Source organism: Accipiter gentilis, chromosome W, assembly GCF_929443795.1.
Source record: "Accipiter gentilis chromosome W, bAccGen1.1, whole genome shotgun sequence".
NCBI classification, from domain to species: domain Eukaryota; kingdom Metazoa; phylum Chordata; class Aves; order Accipitriformes; family Accipitridae; genus Astur; species Astur gentilis.
Window position 1 is genome coordinate 35,140,086 of NC_064918.1, and position 26,547 is coordinate 35,166,632.

The 26,547-nt window shown below is 45.3% G+C and overlaps 2 protein-coding genes across 2 annotated transcripts in view; both read right to left on the reverse strand.

Annotated features, from left to right (window-relative positions):
- The window catches only part of LOC126035465 (creatine kinase S-type, mitochondrial), a 63,416-nt gene extending 36,967 nt beyond the window's left edge, over positions 1-26,449 (reverse strand). The window contains exons 1-5 of the mRNA XM_049794088.1: positions 26,409-26,449; positions 10,853-11,026; positions 8,228-8,426; positions 6,677-6,772; positions 4,983-5,204 (exon numbers count right to left, since the gene is read on the reverse strand). Coding sequence (XP_049650045.1) covers positions 4,983-5,204; positions 6,677-6,772; positions 8,228-8,426; positions 10,853-11,004 — 669 coding nt within the window. The 5' untranslated portion in view covers positions 11,005-11,026; positions 26,409-26,449. The remainder of the gene's footprint in view (positions 1-4,982; positions 5,205-6,676; positions 6,773-8,227; positions 8,427-10,852; positions 11,027-26,408) is intronic.
- Positions 1-26,547, reverse strand: part of LOC126035456 (uncharacterized) — a 430,975-nt gene that overhangs the window by 182,025 nt on the left and 222,403 nt on the right. The gene's annotated exons all lie outside the window — the stretch shown is intronic.

The following is a 26,547-nucleotide window of genomic DNA, read 5'->3' on the forward strand; positions in this document are numbered from 1 at the left end:
GCAGTAATGTCCTGGAGAGAAGGCTATGGACAAACGGTGGATGAATTGGCTGTCCAACTCCGGCAATACGAAGGAAGTCTCTCTTCCTCCCTACAGGCCTGTGTCTCAGCTGTAGAGGAATTGTCCCGAGAGTTCCAGCAATTCAAAGTGGATATGTCCTCCTCCTCACCTGTACAGGCCTGCATCGCAGTTATTGGGAGTAAGCGTTCCTCTGCCCAAGAGAAAGGAGAGAGAAAGTGCACATGACGGGCTAACCTGTGGTTTTACCTGCATGACCATGGAGAGGACATGAGGAAGTGGGATGGAAAACCTACCTCAGTCTTGGATGCACGGGTACAGGAGTTGCGAGAAAAAGCAACCAGAAAAGAGGATTCTTCTTGGAAAACTGCTGCTCCAGTTTCCCGTGAGCAGTCCCCCAGACGCAGTAGATGGGCTGATCTCATTTCTGATCCCCTTGAAGGGACTTCTGATTCACGTGTGCAGAAAGTGAGTAACGGATATTCTAACCAGGATTAGAGGGGCCCTGCCTCCAGCCAGGTGGAGGAGAGGGACAACCGAGTCTACTGGACAGTGTGGATTCGATGGCCTGGCACATCAGACCCACAGGAATATAAGGCTCTAGTGGACACTGGTGCACAATGTACCCTAATGCCATCAAGTTATAAAGGGGCAGAACCCATCTGTATCTCTGGTGTGACAGGGGGATCCCAAGAGCTAACCGTATTGGAAGCTGAAATGAGTCTAACTGGGAATGAGTGGCATAAACACCCCATTGCAACTGGCCCAGAGGCCCCGTGCATCCTTGGTATAGATTATCTCAGGAGGGGGTATTTCAAGGACCCAAAAGGGTACCGTTAGGCCTTTGGTATAGCTGCCTTGGAGACGGAGGGCACTGAACAGCTGTCTACCCTGCCTGGTCTCTCTCAAGACCCTTCGGTTGTGGGGTTGCTGAAGGTTGAAGAACAACAGGTGCCAATTGCTACCACGACGGTGCACCGGTGGCAATATCGCACCAACCGAGACTCCCTGATCCCCATCCATAAGCTGATTTGCCAATTGGAGAGCCAAGGAGTGATCAGCAAGACTCACTCACCCTTTAATAGTCCCATTTAGCCCGTGTGGAAATCTAATGGGGAATGGAGACTAACAGTAGATTATCGTGGGCTGAATGAAGTCACGCCACCACTGAGCACTGCTGTGCCAGATATGTTAGAGCTTCAATATGAACTGGAATCAAAGGCAGCTAAGTGGTATGCCACAACTGACATTGCTAATGCATCTTTCTCCATTCCTTTGGCAGCGGAGTGCAGGCCTCAGTTCGCTTTCACTTGGAGGGGTGTCCAGTACACCTGGAATCGACTGCCCCAGGGGTGAAAACACAGCCCCACCATTTGCCATGGACTGATCCAGGCTGCACTAGAAAAAGGTGAAGCTCCAGAGCACCTGCAATATATTGATGACATCATCGTATGGGGCAACACGGCAGAAGAAGTTTTTGAGAACGGGAAGAAAATAATCCAAATCCTTTTGAAGGCTGGTTTTGCCATAAAAGAAAGTAAGGTCAAGGGACCTGCGCAAGAGATCCAGTTCTTAGGAGTAAAATGGCAAGATGGGTGTCGTCAGATCCCTGCGGACATGATTAAAAAAATTGCAGCTATGTCCCCACCGACCAATAAAAAGGAAACACAGGCTTTCTTAGGTGTTGTGGGTTTTTGGAGAATGCATATTCCAAAGTACAGTCAAACTGTAAGTCCTCTCTACCAAGTTACTCGGAAGAAAAACGATGTTAAATGGGGGCCTGAGCAACGACAAGCCTTTGAACAAATTAAGGGGGAGATTGTTCATGCAGTAGCTCTTGGGCCAGTCCGGACAGGACAAGATATTAAAAATGTGCTCTACACTGGGGCTGGTGAGAATGGCCCTACCTGGAGCCTCTGGCAGAAAGCACCTGGGGAGACCCGAGGCCGACCCCTGGGGTTTTGGAGTCGAGGATATCGAGGATCCGAGGCTCGCTATACTCCAACTGAAAAAGAGATCTTGGCAGCATATGAAGGAGTTCGGGCCGCCTCAGAAGTGGTTGGTACTGAAACACACCTCCTCTTAGCACCCCGACTGCCAGTGCTGGGCTGGATGTTCAAAGGGAGGGTCTCCTCTACACATCACGCGAATGACGCCACGTGGAGTAAGTGGATCGCACTGATCACACAACGGGCTCGCATAGGAAACCCCAGTCGCCCAGGAATGTTAGAAGTGATCACGGACTGGCCAGAAGGCAAAGATTTTAGAATGTCACCAGAGGAGGAGGTGGCACGTGCTGAAGAAGCCCCGCTGTATAATAAACTGCCAGAAAATGAGAGGCAATATGCCCTGTTCACTGATGGGTCCTGTCGCATTGTGGGAAAACATTGGAGGTGGAAGGCTGCTGTATGGAGTCCTACACGACTAGTCGCAGAAACTGCTGAAGGAGAAGGTGAATCAAGTCAGTTTGCAGAGGTGAAAGCCATCCAGCTAGCGTTAGACATTGCTGAAAGAGAAAAGTGGCCAGTGCTCTATCTCTATACTGACTCATGGATGGTGGCAAATGCCCTATGGGGGTGGCTACAGCAATGGAAGAAGGACAACTGGCAAACCCATCTGGGCTGACACACTGTGGTAAGATATCGCTGTTCGGATAGAGAAGCTAGTGGTAAAAGTACGTCACGTAGATGCTCATGTACCCAAGAGTCGAGCCACTGAAGAACATCAAAACAACCAGCAGGAAGATCAGGCCGCCAAGATTTAAGTGTCTCAGGTGTGCCTGGACTGGCAACGTAGGGGTGAGCTATTTATGGCTCAGTGGGCCCACGATACCTCAGGCCATCAGGGAAGAGATGCAAGATATAGATGGGCTCGAGATCGAGGGGTGGACTTGACCATGGACACTATCGCACAGGTCATCCATGAATGTGAAACGTGCTGCAACTAAGCAAGCCAAGTGGCAAAAAACCCTGTCGCATGGAGGGCGATGGCTGAAATATAAACAGCGGGAGGCCTGGCAGATTGACTATATCACACTCCCACGAACATGCCAAGGCATGTGCCATGTGCTTACAATGGTGGAAGCAACCACTGGATGGCTGGAAACATACCCTGTGTCCCATGCCACTGCCCGGAACACTATCCTGGGCCTTGAAGAGAAAATTTTATGGCAACACAGCACCCCAGAAAGAATCAAGTCGGACAACGGGACTCACTTCCGAAACAACCTCGTAGACACCTGGGCCAAAGAACATGGCATTGAGTGGGTATATCACATCCCTTATCACGTACTGGCCTCTGGAAAAATCAAACAATACAATGGACAGCTGAAAACTACATTGAGAGCGATGGGGGGTGGAACTTTCAAGCATTGGGATACACATTTAACAAAAGCCACCTGGTTAGTTAATACTAGAGGATCCGCCAATCGGGCTGGCCCCGCCCAACCAAGAGTTCCACATACTGTAGAAGGGGATAAAGTCCCTGTAGTGCGCATGAGGAGCATGTTAGGAAAGACAGTCTGGGTTAGTCTTCCCTCAAGCAGAGGCAAACCCATTCAAGGGGTTGTTTTTGCTCAAGGACCTGGGTACACCTGGTGGGTGATGCAGAAGGATGGGGAAGTTCGATGTGTACCTCAGGGAGATTTGATTTTGGGAGAGAATAGCCAGTGAATTGGGCTGTATGATATTTAACTGCTAAATAACCTGCCAATGCATGTCATTGTATCTATAGTGTCTATATGCCATACCAAGGGTATTACTGTAAGAATTATCCAAATGACTGCAGGATGGAGTTTTGAAACTGAGCCAAGTACAACAGTGATAGAACTTGAACTGGCACCCAGCAATTTCCTCAAGATCAACATCTTTGACCTGCAGACCAAGGGCGTGGGTTGCACCAAATGTACTAGCCACAAGTTCCAGAGGTAGCATACAACAACCCAACATCTCACACCATCTCTCTTAACCTGAAGAACTGTTACAACAGATAGAGCCCCAAAATCGATGGACACGTTAGAGGAATAGCCCATTGGCTAAAGGAACACCATTTGCGTGTGTGTGTGTGTGCAGGGGTGGGGGGGGAGTCCATATACTTATATATAAGACAAGGAAAGTGGTAGTGGTTGATTCGAAAATGTAAGATCTGGGCATGATGTAGATGGTATAGAATAAGGGGTGGATAATGTCCTGGGTTCAGCTGGGATAGAGTTAATTTTTACAGGAACCTGGGAGATGGGGGGCATAGCCGGGGCAGCTGACCTGAACTAAACAAGGAGCTATTCCATACCATGTGACATCATGCTCAGTATATAACTGGGGAGTGGGCCGGGGGGGTGCTCTCGGCTTTCGGTGGGGGAAGTGGCAGAGCGTCGAGTCCCAGGTGGTGAGCAGTTGCACTGTGCATCACTTTTTTTTGTATACTCTTTCATTAGTACCGTTGTTGTTGTTGTAATTTCTTTGTGTTGTCCCAGTAAACTGCCTTTTATCTCAACCCTCGAGGTTCCAGTTTCTTTTTTCTTTCCCTCCTCTGTCTCCTCCCTATCCCACCGGAGGGGGGTGGAGGAGTGAGCGAGCGGCTGCGTGGTCCTTTGTTACTGGCTGGACTGAAACCACGACAGTAACCAATCATGTATTTTGTTACCACTTTTTCCTTGGTCCTGATGTGTATATAAGACCCTGTGGTGTGTGCTAGCTTTGCGGAGTTACCACCTAGCACCCATCTCTGCGCAGACACGAAAGAAACAAATATCTCGGCTCTGTGTGTTATCGGCTCTTCGCACACCAGTTGAAGAACCCTGTTTTGGGACAACACGCTTGCTACCCTCAACCGTAGAGATCCCAAATGTGTAGGCACCATTTGAAATAATTTCCCCAAATCAGTTTCATTTTTGCATTTTCTCTGAGTGTAAATGTGGCTCTTATTCACATGCAAAAGCCCTACACGTAACATGGAGTTATACTTACATCAATAAGCTGCTGCTGATCCTTCTCAGACATATTGGTCAAACTGTAGTACTTTCCAGAAAGGTCTCCTTTCAGCCCAGCTAGAGCAGTGACCACAACATTTTCCACTTCTCTTCTCTCTGCCCTGGTACAAGCTGGAGGAAGGCTGAGGCCTCGGATGCTACGACCAGTACGTACACGTGATGAGAGGACATAGCGCTCATCAAATTGACCATGGGTGATCTGAAGGAAGAATGTTTTTTTAATTTACACACAGTCCCCCATTTTGTATACTACCATTTAAAAAACCCATCATACAAAAATGGGGCATCTTTCTGCTCAAGGATCATGACCTCTCCTAGATATCACAGAACATTAGGAACCCCTCAGTGTTTCAGATAATAAGGTTTTTTTAGGAACTCCAAAGTTCTTTTGCTGACTGAATGAGGCAAAGTAACCAGCTGATCCTTCTTAGCTCCAGCATGGAATATGAAAGGATCTGAGTGGCTTTTGGAAATACAGATATGAACATAGAAAGAAGGCCAGGTATGGAAGATCTTTTGAAAGAGGAAAGCCCAAGATGATGCTAATCTACATGGTTATTGAACTATGAAGGAAATACTAAGCAATGGGTAAGATTTGATTGTGTGTGTGCGGGGCAGGGGGGAAATGCTTTCACTCTAATCCTTAAATACATGGTTGTCTTCATCTCATGAACAGACTCACAGTGCCATTAGGCAGAGGCCCAAATGCTTAGTACCAGCTGGGATTAATCCCTCTGTTAAGAACAAGGTAGGGATGCAACTAGCTTGCTGTTAGGGCCATGAGTGCACCAAGGAGCTCTGCAAACCTCTTTCACCCTCTCTCCACTGGGTTTTAGCCAGCTCTGATATTGCACAGCTGTATAACCATGGATCCAACAACTTTGAAAAGAGCTGTCTGAAAAAGATCTGTGAGAAGTTTCATCTGGGGTCTTTACACCTTGGTTTGAGGTGCATTTAATCTAAGGCCCTCACCCTCAGTCCTTGCCTGAGCTACTTTGTATGTATGCCTGTGCCTGGCCTTGTACCTTGTTTAGCCTGACCCTGCCTTGCTGACCTGACCTCAGACTTGCCTTGTCACTATGGGATTCTCTGTCAATTGCTGGGCTGTTGGCTGAACCTGGTTACTTTAACTAGACCTGTTCTCTTCTTGGGTACTGTGGAACTGTGCCCTTGGTGAGCCCATTGCTCTGCCTGTCTTGTTATCGCTCTTGGCTCCTGGCTTGCTCCTTTTGCACAGTCTCGTGCCTCTGACACTTCTGCATGATTTCAGGGTGTAATTGAATAGAGTAATCAGGTGAACACTAGAGTAGTCCAGTGAAAGAGGTTCAGTAAAGAGAGGAAATTAGAAGAGAAGAATAAGGAAGAGAAAGAAAGGCCATGCAGATGCTAGCCTGGTTTGTCCTTTGTCAGATGCTGAAAACCCCATCAGACCTAAGCTGTAAACTAACAGCTTTGCAAAAAGAAAGGACAGAACCAGGCCTCACTTCATTTAGACATACTCCCTGTGGGATGTGCCATTTCAGTCATTTGTGGTATCCCAGTTTCCTTAGCCAGTTTCCTCATTTTCTTTGGAGTTGGATCAGGGGAAAAAAAGTACTTTTACATACAATATCATCATTGTAAGAAGCAGCACTGAATCTTTATTTCCTCATTATTTTATTTAAATCCTACCTTAGATGCATCCAAGTCTGTGTGATGCTTCATTGTGCGTGGATCATAGCCATTATGTCTCACTTTAATGACAGGGTCAAAAATCTCAGCAAATACCTATGGAGTCAAGAGAATATACAAAGAGTCTTCAGTATCATAGAAACACATTAATGCACTAACTTCAGTCACAAGGGAAAGCCCTTGGTACAGGCTCCTGGATGGCAGCCATAAAGGGGACTTTGCAAGTGCTGACAGGGGTATATATGAAGGGAAGGGTCATATGTGGGTTATATCTTTGAAAAGTGGTCTCTGAAAAAATTATCTCTCAAAATCTGATCTATTTTCAATAGAGCTCTCTTTTATGTAGCAGAGGGTAACTGCCAGTTTCTCAGTTGCTCTGAGTTTCTGCTGTACCTCCTAGAAGCAGAACATGGAATTTCACCCTCTGTCTCCTAACAATAAATTGGGAGATTATTGGTGGTGGATTTCAGTCATTTTGACCTAAACAGTGCTCTGTAGTGGTTGCTCATCTTCACAACAAAAATTGCACCTTACCTTACAATTGCACCTTACTTTATTTACAAGCTTATTCTAGTTACCACAGATAGGTACTGAATGTGGTGGCAACCAGATTAGATTTCAGGATTTATTAGCAACTAAAATACACGTTCAGTTCCCAGGCAGCTTGTGTCCTGTTCTTAGGTCGTATGAGAATACCTATGTCTTCACTGCCATTGGATACTGGTGCTAGTTAGAGCCATTTAGCACAGGTATGACAACACTGATCACAATCACACCTTCATTCTGTTGTGTAGCAATAACTCTGGCAGAACTTTTTAAGGCAGTCACCATGTCTAAATAAGTAAAACAAATCACAGAAGCTGGTAGTTCCAGAATACCAAGTGTCATCTTCCATCCTGAGCAGCTCAGCATTTGGGATACTATTAAGAGACTGTATAATAATAGATACCCTTGTATGGTAAGACTGAAGGAAGCAGACCACAGAGGTAAATAAAAATAAGGATTTTCTTCTTTTTCTGTTCTCCTTGTTTCAGAATTACATAAACCTGTCTATCCTAATACTATCTTTGGCTTTTGTTGTGTTCCAATAGCTATGGCTTAAAGATGCCCGGCACTTCACAGAAGACATTTTCTTTTCAGTTCTGCCTCAACTGTTTTACAATGTAATTTCCATATTACCTTTATTTTGATTTGTCTGATTGATTTTCCATAAACTATGTTTAGTAGTAGGAAAGAGAGCAGCTGTTGGAGGCAAATAGAGTATTGGTCCCAAGCAGCCATATTTTATTAACTTTGACTGCAGTAGAGAGGGGTCCTTTAGCAATGCCTCATATTCACTGCATTACCTAATGTAGAATAGCATTCAAATCCTCATAAAGAGCAGGGAAAATACTGTCTGTATGCACATGGCCTGCCCCTTATATATTCTCTGGGATACAATTTCCCTTAGGAGTGCATATTCTACTAAGAATCTGTGTTCATATAACAAGCTCTTGTGAACTATACCATACAAACGGAACCAAATATGATAGCATTGTGAAAATATTTTACCTCATAGGATTCTTCATCACCTGCAACCATGCCCACAGTTTTAATGAAAGGGTGGCCAGGATTGTCAACCCCGGTTTGGATACACTGGTCTAAGGTGTAGCCATTGGGAGTCATCTTGTCCCTTAGCCTAGCATAAATTGCTGGTGTGAGGCATTCAGCCATGCAGTTGTTATGTTTGCGGAGATCAGGATAGTCTGCACTGAAGAGAAAAAAAAATCACAAGCACTTAATGTGATATCTTTAAACAGTAATCCTTGCTAATTTAAGAAACTACTTAAGCGATCAGGAGATATGGAGTACACAGCACAGTTGAAAAATATAATTAGTTCTTGGTTTATACATGTATTGGGTTTATGTGGCAAGGTTTTCGGGGGGGGGGGGGGGGGTGCTGCAGGAGTGGCTTCTATGAGAAGAGATCAGGGGCTGCCCCCATGTTGGACAGAGCCAGTTTCAGCCTGCTCCAAAATGGACCCACCTCTGGCCAAAGCTGAGCCAATCAGTGAAGCTGGTGGCACCTCTGTGATAACATATTTAAGAAAGGGTAAAAAACACTGCATAGCAAGTTGTGAGAGAGAGAAATGAGAAAAAAATGTGAGAAAAAACAATCCTACAGATATCAAGGTCAGTGAAGAAGGAGGGGGAGGAGGTGCTCCAGGTGCTGGAGCAGAGATTCCCCTGCAGCCCATGGGGAAGACCATGGTGAGGCAGGCTGTCCCCCTGCAGCCTGCGGAGGACCCCACACCAGAGGAGGTGGATATGCCCTGAAGGAAGCTGCAGCCCATGGCAAGCCCATGCTAGAGTAGGCTCCTGGCAGGAACTGCAGGCCATGGAGAGGAGTCCATGCAGGAGCAGGTTTTCTAGCAGGAACTGTGGCCTGTGGAGGACCCATGCAGGAGCAGTCTTTTCCTGAAGGACTGTACCTCATGGAAAGGACCCATGCTGGAGCAGTTCTTGAAGAACTGCAGCTTGTTTTTGGGTTCTTGGGAAGGATCCACATTGGAGAAGTTGGTGAAGGACTATATCCCATGGGAGGGACCCCACAATGGAGCAGGGAACAGTGTGAGGAGGAAGGAGTGGCAGAGATGAAGTGTTATGAGCTGACCGCAACCCCCATTCTCCATTCCCCCGTGCTACTTGGGGGGCAGGAGAGAGAAGAGTTAGGAGTGAAGTTGAGCCTGAGAGGACGGGGGGGTGGGGGACAGGTGGTTTTAGTTTTGTTTTTATTTCTCACTATCCTACTCTCTTACAATTAATTGGCAATAAATTAAATTAATCTTCCCCAAGTCGAGTCTGTTTTGCCTGTGACAGTAATTGCTGAGTGATCTCCCTGTCCTTATCTCAACCCATGAGGTTTTTAATCTTATTTTCTCCCCCTGTCTTGCTGAAGAGGGGGAATAAGAGAGTGGCTGGGTGGGCATCTGGCAGCCAGCCAAGGATAACTCACCACAATACGTTGCACTGAAATTTAGGAAGGGAGGAATATTGAAGTCACGCAAAGTACTCCACACTGCACTGGTGGGCAACTGCACTAACAGACAATAGCAGCTTTCTGTTACTTGGAGCAACCAGAAAAATTAATACTAATGACCTTTGAAAGTGTATTAAACCTTATTGAAACTCTGCTGAGACACTCTTATTCAGAATTAAAAGAGCTCTAACATTGTTTTGTTCAAGTAGGAAATTAATTATGTTTAACTGGATAAGAGCTCTCATTCTGAACCGAGATGTTCTTGCAGCTTTGTGGACATCAGTGGAACTGTCTGATCTATATTAGCTGGGAATCTAACTCTTTTACAATATTTGGGGTTTTTTTTAATGGTTTTATTTACAAAAAGCTGTACAGTATAATGAACCAGAGAAAATGAAGACAACATGCTTTAGTAAAGCATTTTTGCAAGTGAGTCAAATCATATTTACTTTGTTTTGATAACACGTTGCTTTATGCACAACCCCATTATTTTTATGAGAATTTATTTGAACTAAGATACTATTTGCTACATAAAAAAATCTGTCAAAGCCTGGTCCCTTTTTTGTGTGTGTGCTTTGTTCTGTTTTTTCACAAATATGGCCAGCAAAGTCAACTTACATATCTGTAGCTAGTTTCTAATCATCAACAAGCTAGTTTTTAAACAGCATTAGGAATATTTCAAGTACAGTAGTTATATAAGAGGTTTCTTTACTACTTGCATAATTAAAATACTTCCATGATTCCTAATAGTAGAATCTATACAGTCAGGCAGTCCAATAGGCGCTGAAAGCATTCAAGAGCTGACAAGATAAAATAAGAACTAATTTGGTGCTTTGCCTAAAAATGGAACCATTTTTCAGGCTTGTCATTGTTTGGCAATGTTTTTGTGAGTGTGTTGATATGATCTCACACCCCTATTTTCTGGTCTTGAAGGCCATTGTCAGTGCTATCTAAAACTGGGGTTACTAATAAAGGATGCTGGGTTTTAGGTTGTCAGTCAACAGCCCATATGCAGACACATAGATGGTGTGTTTGCATGAGGGAGTAGGTACTCTGCAGCTTTAATGGGATCCTCCTCCCCCAAAGAGTTAAATGCTATGCCTAGCCCAGTTAACTGGGCCCTATGCTTAGCCGGCTACTTAACCCAAAGTGCTTACCTTGGAGGGAAGAGTTTTCGTTTTTCTTGAACAGCAGCCTTAACATTTTGCTTATTGAGGAGGTACCCAGTGGTTAGGACCCCTGTGCCTGCTGCTGCAAAGAGTGCAGCAGTTGCACGGCCAGCCATGAGACGACAGAATGTGCTAGCCATTTGTCTTGGAAAGATACAATTTCTAGAAGAGAAGACAACCTAAAATCAACCCATAAGACCTCATACAATGCAAATGAAAAATAAACCTTCACTTTTAACTGTAGTCCAATAAAAGAAGCAATTAATTTTTATTACTGGTTTGCATTGAAACACTGTTAAGAAAAATGGTTAGCATTTATTGTATTTCTATATATGCACCTTTGGTAGACTTGGAAATCAATTGATTTTTAGTGCTGTATTGAGCGCACAATTCTAAACCCAACACCCAGAATATTTTAATTGTTTTAATGATTTAGGGCCATAAATCAATGCTTTAGCTTGCTTCATAGTAACAATGCATTACATAGAGACATCTTTCCACTGACCAAAAAGGTACAGTATCAGAGTAAGAAACAGCAGACAAAAATATTTAAAATGAAAGGAGTATTTTGGTATTTTGGTGAAAGGAGTAATAGGAAAGGAGGTTGAAACCTTGTGGAGGTTTTGAGTCTGAGGTTTTGAGTATTTCATGGTATAATCAATTATATAATGCTGACTGTAGATTGCAGGGTTTTGTGGCATGGAGTGGGATAAGGCATCCTGCTAAGTCAGAAGTGTGAGTTCTATATTTTTATTGAAAATGCTTCCAGGTGACTCTGCTGTAAGTGGCTGTCTAGTCAGAAAAGTCAAATGTGGCAGGATGTGGCATTAGGTAGGTCGTTCCTTTCAGTGCTATCACCTACAGAAACTCATACACCTTTTCCATGCTAGCCTGACCTGTTAAACACTTTTTGTGCTTTTTTTCCATATGAATAAAGTTGAAGTAGGCCAGAACTCATCAGCCTGAAAAAGAGACAGTTTGGAAGAGGGATATGGTAGGGACCTAAAAATCCTGAGTGGCATGGGAAGCATGGATAGAGATCAACTCTTCACTGCCTTTTCCAATATAAGAATACAGTCCATCAAATGCAACTAGTGGGATCAACATTCAAAACAAACAAAGGAAGGTAAATCTTTACACAATCTGTCATAGACCTATGGAACTCCTTGTCAAAGGATGATGTAGATGCAGGACATGATCTGAAAATAGCTGAAAGCTGTGAGAGTATCAAGGAGTATCACATGTTTGTTCTGCTCTCTTCTCTGAGCATCAACTTATGGCCATTGTTGGACAGAGTACTGGGTTATGAAGACCCCTGGGCTGGATCAGTACTGTTATTCTTGAAATTTAGGATACTATGGAAGTATACAAGCATCTTTCAGAATACCCTCCAGCACGCCCTCCACCCCTCTGCACCCTGTTGCTAACTGACTTCTCACCTTCGGTTCGTTGCTATGTATGGTTTGTCACTATGCATGGTTCATCATTATGCAGAACTTGCCCCACCACAATGTTTGAGACATTAACTCTTTCAGTCTCTTACAGTGAAGAGTCCTCCCCCTGAGGAGGAAGGAGTGGCAGAGACAATGTGTGATGAACTGACTGCAACCCCCATTCCCTGTCCCCCTGTGCTGCTCGGGGGAGGATGTAGAGAAAATCGGGAGTGGAGTTAAGCCCAGGAAGAAGGGAGGGGTGGGGGGAAGGTGTTTTAAGATTTGTTTTTAATTCTCATAATCCTACTCTGATTTGATTGCTAATAAATGATACTCATTTCCCCAAGTTGAGTCTGTTTTGCCCATGATGGTAACTGGTGAGTGATCTCTCCCTGTCATTATCTCGAGCCACAAGCTTTTTCTTATATTTTCTTTCCCCTGTCCATTTGAGAAGGGGAGTGATAGAGTGGCTTTGGTGAGCACCTGGCATCCAGCCAAACTCAACTCACCACACCGTGATTACGCCACCTGCATGGCCTTGCCTTTATATAACAGTGTAGCAAGAAGTTCTCATGAGAATATAATTTCTATTTGCCAGTAGAAATGATGAATAGAGCTGTTTCCCTTTAAGAAAAGCCTGTAATAGCTGGAATGACCAAAATGGGGAAACCCTTTCTATGGACAGGGTCTGCACAGCATGCTGTGTGTGGATCAGAGGCCCGCTGAATGCTGCATAACTCAGGGTTCCCAGCATCTAAAGGGATGTAAGATTGTCCCTTTCTTTCTTTCTTTCTTTCTTTCTTTCTTTCTTTCTTTCTTGTGTTAGCTCTAATAAATAGCATTTAAAATGATACTTTACAGAGTGCTTTTCTTACTGGGATCATAACAAACCAGCACTTCCAGGTGCAAAGCACCAAGTCCCCAAAAATAGAAGCAACAGAACATCTCTACAGCTACTAAATAATTAATGCCTTAAAATATCATATTAGCCGTTTGGGGCCACAGGAGATCACTAGAAGTTCAAGTTCTGTTAATTGCCTGAAAAGTTTTGGCCCCTTTTAAGAATCACAGAATTCTCCATATTGAAAGTATGGAGTGATGACAACAGTCCTCAGCAAAGTATGATTCTGGAGTGACTACAGAGCTCTGGGGGCAGTAGTCAAGGGCATGGGGGCCCAGGTGGTACTCTCCTCAATTCTGCCAGTGAGGGTAAAAGGCATGAGGAGGAGGCTATTACAGGTCAATAATTGTCTGCAGAGCTGTTCTTGGCAACAAACAGAGGTTTGGTTTCTATGACCATGGGACCCTGTTTGAGGATCAGTGTCTGCTTGGTAGAAATGGGAACCACCTCACTAAGTGGGGCAAACGTATCATTGCCAATAGGACGGCTGACTTGGGGCTAACCTGGTAAGGAGGTTTTTAAACTAGGAATGATGGGGGATGGAGAGAGTTACCAGGAGCCCTGTGAGGGAGTGATGGACAGGGTAGATGAGCAAAGGGCCTGGGGTGATATGACCGAAAAGGATCAGAAAACCAAAAAATATGCGGCTTGAGCAGGGTCACCTCCAGCATTTTCATGTAAGCAAGGAAGCATCTACAAGGCACTGTTATGGAGAAATCCCAAAAATCCTTTCTGGGAAATTAGCATGCTGGGGTGCCTCTCTAAAGTGCCTGTACACTAATGCATGCAGCATGGGGAATAAACATGAGGAATTAGAGATCTGTGCACAGTTGCAGGGCTACGATCCTGTTGGGATCACAGAGAATGGCTACCAAGACTGGAGTGTTGCAATGGAGGGGTACAGGCTCTTTAGGAAAGACAGTATGGGAAGACAAGGAGGGGGAGTTGCCCTTTATGTTAGAGAACAACTGGTATGTATGGAGCTCTGTCTGGGGATGGATGATGAGCCTCTGAGAGCTTATGGTATTAAAGAGCATACAGGTATGGGAGACACTGTAGTGGATGTCTGCTACAGGCTGCCTGACCAGGAAGAGCAAGTGGATGAGGCCTTCTACAGACAGCTAGGAGCAGCCTCACATTTGCAGGGGCCTCCTGGGGTACTTTAACCACCCCAATATCTGCTAGAGGGACAACACAGCAGGGCATGAGCAATCCAGGAGGTTCCTGGAGAGCATCAATGACAACTTCCTCACCCAAGTGACAGAGGAGCCAACGAGGAGAGGTGCTCTGCTGAACCTCCTGCTCACCAACAAGGAGGGGCTCGTTGGGGATGTGAAGGTCAAAGGCAGCCTTGGCTGCAGTGACCATGAGATGGTGGAGTTCAGGATCCTGAGGGGAAGGAGGGAGGAGGGTAAAAAGCAAGCTCACAACCTTGGACTTCAGGAGAGCAGACTTTGGCCTTTTCAAGGATATGCTTGGAAGAGTCACATGGGATAAGGCCCTGGAGGGAAGAGGGGCCAAAGAAAGCTGGTTAATATTCAAGGATCTCCTCCTCCAAGCTCAAGAGCGGTCCATCCCAACGAGCAGGAAGTCAGGCAAAGATCCCATGAGGCCTGCGTGGATGAACAGGGAGCTCCTGGCCGAACTCAAACACAGAAAGGAAGCATAAAGAGGGTGGAAGCAGGGATGGGTAACCTGGGAGGAATACAGAGATACTGTCTGAGCATGCAGAGATGCAGTTAGGAAAGCCAAAGCCCACCTGGAACTGAATCTGGGCAGGAATGTCAAAGGCAACAAGAAGAGCTTCTAGAAGTACATAAGTGGAAAAAGGAAGGTTAGGGAAAATGTGGGCCCACTGCTGAATGGAGTAGGGGACCTGGTGACACAGGACATGGAAAAGGCTGAGGTACCAAATGCCTCAGTCTTTACTAGCAAGACCAGCCTTTGGGAATCCCAGGCCCCAGAGACCAGGGGCAAAGGCTGGAGCAAGGAAGACGTACCCTTGGTGGAAGAGGATCAGTTTGGGGAATACTTAAGCAAACTGGACGTACATGAGTCCATGGGCCCTGATGGGATGCACCCATGAGTACTGAGGGAACTGGCAGATGTCATTGCAAGGCCATTCTCAATTATCTTTGAATGATCATGGCGATTGGGAGAAGTGCCTGGGGACTGGAGGAAAGCAAACGTCACTCCCGTCTTCAGGAAGGGCAAGAAGGAAGATCCAGGGAAATACAGGCCAGTCAGCCTCACCTCGACCCCTGGGAAGGTGATGGAGCAGTGAGTCCTGGGAATCATTTCCAGGCACATGAAAGGCAAGAAGGTGATTGGGAGTAGTCAGCATGGATTCACCAGGGGGTAGTCATGCTTGAGCAACCTGATAACCTTCTATGATGAAATGACTGGCTTGGTAGATGAGGGGACAGCAGTGGATACTGTCTACCTTGACTTCAGGAAGGCCTTGGACACTGTCTCCCATAAGATCCTCATAGAGAAGCTGTTGAAGTATGGGCTGGATGAGCAGACAGCGAGGTGGGGTGAAAACTGGCTGGATGGCTGGGCACAGAGGGTGGTGATCAGGGAACAAAGTCCAGTTGGAGGCCAATAAGTAGCGGTGTACCCCAGGGGTCAATACTGGGTCCAGGCCTGTTCAACATCTTCATTGATTGGAGTGTGCTACCTTGAACTTCTAGCCCTTATACCTGTTTGGCTGAGTCATAGAATCCTAGAATCATTTAGGTTGGAAAGGACCCTTAAGAACATCGAGTTCAACCGTAAACCTAACACTGCCAAGTCCACCACTAAACCATGTCCCTAAGCGCCACATCTACACGGTCTTTTAAATACCTCCAGGGATGGCGACTCTACCACTGCCCTGGGCAGCCTGTTCCAATGCTTCACAACCCTTTTCGGTGAAGACATTTTTCCTAACATCCAATCTAAACCTCCCCTGGCGCAACTTGAGGCCGTTTCCTGTCGTCCTATCGCTTGTTACTTGGGAGAAGAGACCGACACCCACCTCGCTATAACCTCCTTTCAGGTAGTTGTAGAGAGCGATAAGGTCTCCCCCTCAGCCTCCTTTTCTCCAGACTAAACAACCCCAGTTCCCTCAGCCACTCCTCATAGGACTTGTTCTCTAGACCCTTCACCAGCTTCGTTGCTCTTCTCTGGACACGGTCCAGCACCTCAATGTCTTTCTTGTAGTGAGGGCACCAACACCGAACACAGTATTTGAGGGGGGGCCTCACCAGTGCCAAGTACAGGGGGACAATCACTTCCCTAGTCCTGCTGGCCCCACTATTTCTGATACAAGCCAGGATGCTATTGGCCTTCTTGGCCACCTGGGCACACCGCTGGCTCATATTCAGCAGGCTGTGGACCAATACCCCCAGGTCCTTTTCTGCCAGGCAGCTTTCCAGCCACTCCAGTCGTTCCACCCCAAGTCGTTACTTGATAGGCTGTTACTTGTTGCTGCTGACATATTTACTCCAGATGCTGATTTACGTGTACCCTCACCTGATCAGGTCCTTGATCCCTTTCTTGCTGTACATCAAACTCCAAGAAATGTTAATGGCTGTTTTCGATTTTTGCTGATTGCTGTGCTGTTTATCACTTTGCTTTGCTTTGCGTGGGAGAGCTATGCTAAAAGTACTTGCCTTGAGCGTAATCTGGTATTTCGGCCCTACATTGCTGTTGTTTCACTACTCCGAGAACCATCTCATGAAGACGATCAGCCATTACATCTTTCCCCTTTTCTCCTCGGAGAGACAACTTGAGGAGGTATACTGTGGGGCTTAGCTGCCTACCGGGGTTAAGCCCCAATCCGTCTAACAGTCTATCCCTCAAATCCATATTTCTCCAATACAGAGGCAAGAATGCTGTGGGAGACCATGCCAAAGGCCTTACAGAAGTCCAGGTAGATGACATCTGTAGCTCTTCCCTTGTCCGCTGATGCAGTCACTCCATCATAGAAGGCCACTAGATTAGTCAGGCATGATTTGCCCTTGCTGAAGCCATGCTGGCTGTCTCTCATCACCTCCCTGACTTCCATATGGCTTCAGCATAACTTCCAGGAGGATCTGCTCCATGATCTTCCCAGGCACAGAGGTGAGGCTGACAGGTCAGTAGTTCCCAGGGTCCTCCTTTCTACCCTTTTTAAAAATGGGTGCAATGTTTCCCTTTTCCCAGTCACCAGGGTCTTCACCTGACTGCCGTGACTTTTCAAATATCATGGAGAGTGGCTTGGCAACTACTTCTGCCAGTTTCCCCAGGACCCTGGGATGCATCTCGTCGGGTCCCATGGACTTGTGTATGTTCAGGTTCCTCAGGTTGTCTCGAACCTGATCTTCTCCTACAATGGGAGGGACTTCATTCCCCCAGTCCCTGCCTTGAGGTCCATCCACTCGAGAGGTGTGGGAAGAGAGATTACCACTGAAAACTGAGGCAAAAAAGTTGTTGAGTACCTCAGCCTTCTCCTCGTCCGTTGTCACCAGTTTGTGAGTTGTGTTCATCAGAGGGGGTACACTTTCTTTGACCTTCCTTTTCTGGCTGACATACCTATAGAAGCCCTTTTTATTATTCTTTGCATCCCTTGACAAGTTCAGCTCGAGCCACGCCTTGGCCTTCCTGACACCATCCCTACACAACCGGGCAGCGTCCCTATACTCTTCCCAGGATGCCTGTCCCTGCTTCCACTGCCTGTGCATTTCCTTCTTGCCCTTCAGTTTGACCAGCAGGTCTTGGCTCATCCATGCCTGTGTCTTGCCTTCCTTTCCTGATTTCTTACACCTAGGGATCAAGAGCTCTTGCGCTCTATGGAAAGCATCCTTAAAGATCTGCCAGCTCTGTTCTGCTCCCTCATTCCTGAGGGCAGTTTCCCAGGGGGACCTATTGACTAACTCCTTGAACAGCTGGAAATTTGCTTTCCTAAAATTCAGGGTCCTGACTTTACTCTTCGCCTGACCCATATCCCTCAGCACTGCAAACTCCACCAGTGCAGGATCACTGTAGCCCAGGCTGCCTCCAATCTCGATGTCACCGATTAGCTCACTTGGTGCTGGTGACCATCAGGTCCAGTATCGCAGCCCCTCTGGTAGGGCTGTCTATTACCTGGCTTAAGAAATTATCCTCAATGCACTCCAGGAGTCTCCTGGATTGCCTGCAGCTCGCCGTGCTACTTCTCCAGCAGATGTCGGGGTGGTTGAAGTCCCCCAGCTGGATGAGAGCCTGCGAGCGCGATGCCTCCTGGAGCTGGAGTAAGAAGGCTTCATCAGTAGGCTCCCCTTGATTGGGCGGCCTGTAGTAAACACCAACCACAAGGTTCCCTTTGTTGCCTCGGTCTCTAGCTCTTACCCATAAGCTTTCAACCTGCTCGTGGCTATTCTTCAGAGACAGCTCTTCACAATCTATCCATTTCTTGATGTAGAGGAAAACCCCTCCGCCCCTCCTTCCTCGCCTGTCCCTTCTGAAAAGCCTGTAGCCATCGATAGCCGCACTCCTGTCATGAGTTTCGTCCTGCCAAGTTTCAGTAATGGCAATTAGGTCATAGCTTTCCAGCAGCACGGTGGCTTCCAGAGGTGGAAAGCTGCTGCGTGGAGTCCCACAGAACAAGTCGTAGAAGCCGTCAAAGGAGAAGGCGAGTCGGGTCATTTGGCAGATGTGAAAGCCATCCCACTGGCCCTAGAGATTGCTGAATGAGAAAAGTAGCCAGTACTCTGTCTCTCTACTGAGTCATGGATGGTGGCAAATGCCCTATGAGGGTGGCTACAGCAGTGGAAGAAGACCAATTGGCAGCACAGACGTAAACCCATCTGGGCTGCTGCATTGTGGCAGGACATTGCTGCCCAGGTAGAGAACCTTGCTGTAAAAGTGCGTCATGTAGATGCTCACGTGCCTAAGAACCGTGCTGCTGAAGAACATTGAAACAACAAACAGGTAGACAAGGTTGTCAAAATTGAAGTGGCTCGGATGGACCTGGACTGGGAGCATAAGGGTGAGCGGACTGGGAGCATAAGGGTGAGCTGACTGGGAGCATAAGGGTGAGCTATTCATAGCTCAGTGGGCCCATGCAACATCTGGACGTCTAGGAAGAGATGCAATGTACAGAGCCAGGGGTGATCCAGGGATGGGCCTGAACACTGAAGCCATCACACAGGTTTTCCGTGAAAGCAAAGCATGCACCATAATCAAGTGAGTAAAGACTCTCTGGTACAGAGAACGGTGGCTGCAATATCAATAAGGGGAGGTGTCCTGGTTTCAGCTGGGATAGAGTTAATTGTCTTCCTAGTAGCTGGTACGGTGCTATGTTTTGAGCTCAGTATGCAAAGAATGTTGATAACACACTGATGTTTTCAGTTGTTGCTAAGTAGCGTTTAGTCCAAAGTCAAGGATTTTTCAGCTTCTCATGCCCAGCCAGCGAGAAAGCTGGAGGGGCACAAGAAGCTGGGAAGGGACAGAGCCAGAGCAGCTGACCCAAAGTGGCCAACGGGGTATTCCATACCATGTGACGTCACGTTGTCGTGGTTTAACCCCAGCCAGCAACTAAGCACCACGCAGCCGCTCACTCACTCCCCCCCCATCCAGTGGGATGGGGGAGAAAATCGGGAAAAAAGAAGTAAAACTCCTGGGTTGAGATAAGAACGCTTTAATAGAACAGAAAAGAAGAAACTAATAATGATAATGATAACACTAATAAAATGACAACAGTAGTAATAAAAGGATTGGAGTGTACAAATGATGCGCGGGGCAATTGCTCACCACCCACTGACCGACACCCAGCTAGTCCCCGAGCGGCGATTCCCTGCCCCCCACGTCCCAGTTCCTATACTAGATGGGACGTCACATGGTATGGAATACACCGTTGGCCAGTTTGGGTCAGGTGCCCTCGTTGTGTCCTGTGCCAACTTCTAGTGCCCTGGCTGGGCATGAGAAGCTGAAAAATCCTTGACTATAGTCTAAACACTACTGAGCAACAACTGAAAACATCAGTGTTATCAACATTCTTTGCATGCTGAACTCAAAACATAGCGCTGTACCAGCTACTAGGAAGACAGTTAACTCTATCCCAGCTGAAACCAGGACACACGTTTAGTATAGAAACTGGGGGGAGTGGGGGCAGGGGATCGCCACTCAGGGACTAGCTGGGTGTCGGTCGGCGGGTGGTGAGCAATTGCCCTGCGCATCATTTGTACATTCCAATCCTTTTATTACTACTGTTGTCATTTTATTAGTGTTATCATTATTAGTTTCTTCTTTTCTGTTCTATTAAACTGTTCTTGTCTCAACCCACGGGTTTTACTTCTTTTCCCGATTTTCTCCCCCATCCCACTGGGTGGGGGGGGAGTGAGTGAGTGAGTGGCTGCGTGGTGCTTAGTTGCTGGCTGGGGTTAAACCACCACAGGAGGCCTGGCAGATCAATTATATCACACTGCCATGAACCCACCAAGGCAAGCCCTGCATGCTTACCATGGTGGAGGTGAGCACCGGAGGGTTGGAAACACCCTGTAGCCAATATCACTGCTTGAAACACCATCCTGATCCCTGTAAAGCAAGTTCTGTGGCAGCACAGCACCCCAGAAAGAATCATGTCAGACAACAGGACTCATTTCCAAAGCAACTTCATGAGCATCTGGGCCACGGAACACGGCATTGATCATAGAATCATAGAATAGTTTGGGTTGGAAGGGACCTTTAAAGGTCATCTAGTCCAACCCCCCCTGAAATAAACAGGGACATCTTCAACTAGATCAGGTTGCTCAGAGCCCCGTCCAACCTGACCTTGAATGTTTCCAGGGATGGGGCTTCTACAATCTCTCTGGGCAACCTGTTCCGGTGCTTCAGCAAACAGGATTGGGTGTACCACATTCCCTATCATGCACCAGCCTCTGGAAAGACTGAAGGATGCAACGGACTGTTAACGACTGTAATGAAAGCGCTGGGTGCTGGGACATAGAAGGACTGGGATGCAAATTTAGCAGAAGCCGCTTGGCTGTTTAATACCAGAGGATCAGATAACTGACCTGGCCCTGCCCAAACAGAACTCCTATGTGCTGTAGAAGGAGATAAGGTCCCTGTAGTGCATGTAGGGAACTGGCTGGGAAAGTCATCATGGGCAAATCCATTTGTGGGATTGCTTTCGGTCAAGGACTCAGGTATAATTGGTGGGTAATGCAGGAGGATGGGGAAATCTGTTGTGCACCTCAAGGAGATTTAACCCTAGGGGAAAATAACCCATGATTTGAGTTGCATATTATAGGAAGTACAACAGCAGGAATCACCTGAACCAACAGAGAATGAGCCTTGCAAGAAGCCAAGCAAGTACAGCAGCGACCCAACCTGAGCTGGCTTTGGCATCCAATAACTCAACACAACACGCAACCTCTCCTGTCCTGAGTGACCACCATAATGAACGGAGCCCAAGTCATAGACTAAGTGAACTCAATGGACATTTTATGGACATTTTACAGGGGAGGCCCATAGACTAAGGGAATGATATCTGTGTATATATCAAAGGACAGGAAGGGGGAGCGGTGATTAATGAGGATGTATTGGAAAGTGTAGGACCCGAGCGTGACGTAAATGGTATGGAATAAAGTGTAGAGGTTGTACAGGGTTTGGCTGGGATGGGGTTAACTTTCTTCATAGCAGCTGGTATGGTGTTATGTCTTAGATTTGTGGCTAAAACAGTGTTGATAACACACTAGTGTTTTGCCTATTGCTGAGCGGTGCTTGCACAAGTATCAAGGCTTTCTCTTTTTTCCCCACCCTGTTCCCTGCAGTGAGTAGGCTGGGGGTAGGAGGGGACACAACCTGGACAGCTGACCCAGACTGACCAAAGGGATATTCCATGCCATACAACATCACGCTCAGCAATAAAAACTGAGGGAAGGAGGGGTTTGGAAGGTAGTCATTGCTTGGAGACTGGCTGGGCATCAGTCTACTTGTGGGAGATGGTGAGTGATTGCCTTTGCATCACTTCTTTTGTTTTCTTCCTCTTTCCTTCGCTTATTAAACTCTCTTCATCTCAATCCATGAATTTTCTCACTTTTGCTCTTCCTATTCTTTCCCCCGTCCCAGTGGGCTGGGAGAGTGAGTGAACAGCTGTGTGGTGCTTAGCTGCTGGCCACACTACTTAAAAAATGTTTCTCTGCTAATTGGTTTATAACTGCATCAATCTTTGTAGAAATTAGTTCTTTCAATGCACCACAAGCGACATACACATTTGGACTTTATTTTGGAAACATATAGGACTGAATGAGTTGCATCTTAATTAGCCCTGATTTTTCATTCTTTAAACATTTCTTCTTTAGTTGTCTAAATGAGGTCTAATTTCTGTGATATTGTACACAACACTTTTTTGAAGTATAAAGCTTAGTAATTTTATATTACATATTTGAAGGACACTTTTAGCATTCGTAGCAAGACACCACAACCATATGGCACTAGGATGATACTCCCATAGTAATAAGACTGTTTTTCCAAAACATTATGGACAGCTTCTTCCTTTATTAACTGGATGACATCAGGGTTTTCAGCTACTAACCCATTTTGCACACTGTATTAGAAATATTCAGGGAAGTGATCTAAAATGAACCGTTTCAGTGTAAGAATGTTGAGTCTAGAGCACTGTATATTAGAGCACTGTATATAGTCTACATGCAGATCAGTAGAAGTTAACATATCAGGAAACACAACAGTCCAAAGTGAATAAATGAGGACTGGTATTTCACAGTGTGGGCATATAAATTGGAACACTAACTCAGATCCACAGATTAAGACAGCACTGATGTTATTGCGGACTGATGAAAAGACCGGCAGACAGAGAATACCAGGTAGAGAAAAGCTGGAGCTTCTCAAATACCATAGCATGTCACAGAGATACATAAATGTACCTCGTGCACTGCTATACCAGTCTATGCTGCAACTGGGAGGGCGCATCTGCATTTACTGCCCATGGCATCACTGTTGGGTTTGGCTCGCCAACTCTCCAATGCAAGTGGCTTGCAACAGTTACTGGTCATAATGTGATGGTCTTATTCAAGTCATTAATCTCCTGGTTTTCCTTACCACTGCCAGGGGTAATTGGCCCAAACCCCACTCAGTTGTGCTCTGTTGTCAGCCAGCACCTATAATATTTCTGTCTTTCTTTCCATTGCAGATGGCATGGCCTTGGATACAAGCTTCAGAAGTACCCACAATTGCATATCCATTAATTGCTGAAGGCGGAGTGTAAGATATACATGTATCAGCTGGTATCCAGCATCAGGTGGTTTTCCTGTGGGTAAGGTGGAGGGATTTTTCTCTTGATGCTAAGAATGCTGCAGGACATTTTGATGACTCCTGGGTTTTGAATCCAACTTACAGCTTTACAAAATGCTTGGACAAATAGCCTTACACATTTTGCCTTTATTATGTCATTCTGCTCACAGTTTGGATGCTGGATTTGCCTCATGATAACTAGTTAAGATATCTTTTGTATCCCTCCAGGACTATGCATGCTTTTGGCTCAAGGGCAGAGCCTGGAGTACAGCTCAATAGTTCTGAGAGTGGAATTTGTCACTGGCAATACTGGCAAAATTTTCCATGCAACAGGTTTACTCCTGTAGTGAACAAATTTGATTAATTAACAAATTTGATTAATTCCTTAAAAGCCATCTTGTGGATCAAGTTGATAGGGAGTGGTCACTTCATGTGTGAAGTGATTAATTGTGAGGGGAATAAATGCTACCTTGACTTAAATTAAGTCACTAAGCCATGCAACATATAGCATTAAGTGTCTGCAAAACCAGGTTTTCTTCATAGCTGAACACAATTATTCCTGATGTCCCACCACATCAGCACTATAAAGGGTAAGCAAATTCAGAGCCGAATTGGAATTGCCTTTTCTAGAACAATATTCAATAAGCTATGGCTTCCAGTGAATCAGCAAAAACAATCTGAAAGGTCATGATCTTGGCGGTCATAGCCTATCTCTTTTCTCTCTCCAAGATTTGCTCAGCTACCTGCAACCAGCCTTTAGAATATTAGTGCTCTGACAGGACTGTATTCTGTTTTTAAAATTCCATTTTAATACTCTCTCTATAAAACCTACCATGCACAGAATGCAGAGACAAAAGCCAGCTGCAAGATTCAGTACAAGTCACTGCAGCAATTGTGGTGCTGGCTGAGAAACAGCCCAAAGGATTCCAAATATCATTTAAGGTGGAGCTGCTGTTAGTAGCCACAGTCTGAATCCCAGGATGAAAAAAATAATAATGCCTCTTTTAGGGCATTAAACCAGTTTTCCCTCTTCATAATACATCAAGATTACAGCGTCTGTTAAAGGCCAATGTAGGTTCTAAAAGAAATACAATTTTTATAGATCGGGTCCCTCACCAACACTAAAAAGATACCTTTTTTTAATTAATAACTTATGAAAATTCCAGTGAACCAAGACATATCAAAACTCCCCTTGCTACTCCAACCAGAGGTTGCATAGAATTCTTCAGGACATTTGATTCACAGCTACAACCTTCTTCAGACTATTTCAGCAGTATCATATTGCACACAGTGATCCTGTGATCTGCATGCAGGTGAAACCATTCCATCCATTTCAAAGACTGAATCATCACAAATGCACAAACCACCTCTTTACCCTTTAAGGAACTTGCAGTCTTTACTACTGCTTTTAATATAAACAAACTCTTTTACAATTACCCCTTTACTCTCTTGAACTTCTTTTAAAGAGAAAGCTGTCAGCTCTATTTTCTTAGGTGGATATTCATGTAGTTGAACATAAATATTGATTATCCTTTATTTTATACTAGGCAGCACATGTGCTTTTAGCCAAGGATGGAAAGAAGGTACAAGGGTTACAGACTGAACAGTGACATTTCTAGAAATAGAACTAGATTAAATATTTGAATCATGTCATGGGTGATATTAAGTGCCACACCATGTGATCCCAAGTGACATTTTAGAGGAATGGCAGAGTCATAGCTAAAGTTCACACAGACACATAAACACTGATAATATATATGCACATTTTAAACTGTTAAGTTGTCTAATGGTGATACTGTACTGAGCAGAACTTTCCATGTGGTGGAGAAATAGGTTACAAAAGATGCTGGTCTTTTATATTTGAGAAATAAATCCTTTGAGTCATCCTTAGCTTGATCTAGAACCCACAGAAGCCAGTGGAAATTTCTCTCTGCCCTTCTACAGCAGTTATGGGCACCTTAGAAACATCTGCAAGAAATGTCATAAGTGACTAAATGCCTGATATACCATTTTTAGATGCCTAAAAAACAGTTTACATTGCTCTTGGTTTGCTATATCATTCTACAAGGTCAGAGGATAAGATCCAAATTAAAACATTAAATCTCATAAATCAGTATTGGTGAGGTTTTTTTCAGTTTCTAATAGCTCAGCCTGAGCAAGACCTGAACCTTTCTGACCGATCTCTGTTTAAGATAAAAATCTCCAGAGTGCAGAAATAATGACAGTGCAGACATCATTCTAATTATGTCTTAATCACAGCATGGAATGTCTCTAGGAAAAATAAACTAAAATTCAGTTTCTTTTCTCCTCATAATTCCAGAGGTCAGTGAACAGGTATAAAAATCTAATCCTCTTCTTAAAAAAAACCCCAAAAATAAAACAGAAAATGCCAAACTCCTTGTTATGAAAGGAGGAGATATGGAAAAGACTGTGACTCTTAATAGGTCAAACAACTACCCTTTAGTCACAACACTCTTTTTGATTTCTACCAGCTAACGATCTGGTCCATTAGATTTGACCTGGTGAGATTTAGAACCCCAAATTCTCTTACTGACACCAGTCAAAGGTTTTGGGAGTGCTTGCCCTTTTGAATCAGTCAACCACTATTTTACAATATGAGAAACTCATCTCCACAGTGCAGAGCGCTACAAACTCTCTAACTGTCAAATAACTTGCCAAATTAAAGATGGTTTCTCTGAACTGTTATTACATCTTTGCAAAGGAACTTATTTTCCCCTTATTTAAACTGTTACTTAAGGGTTGACATCTGAAGCAGCTGCACAGTGGGCTGACACATTTTCCTGCACCAAGTAGTTACGCAAATCAATAAATTATAACCAAGTTACATCACATCCTGTGGTGCTTTGAATTAATTTTTAATAAGTCTTGTATTTGAAATGCCACCATCTGAGTTACCTCGAATAAGATAAGCAATAGAGTTAGTTAAACTGACCTTGAAGCTGAAGGTAGACACGTCCTGCTACCTGCAGTGAGCCCAGAGTGTAAAGGGAATAACAAGTTGGTGTGCTCACAGGATTCCAGGTAATATGAGAGGGGGGAAGGGGAGAGGGAAAGGAAAATAATTGCTGCAG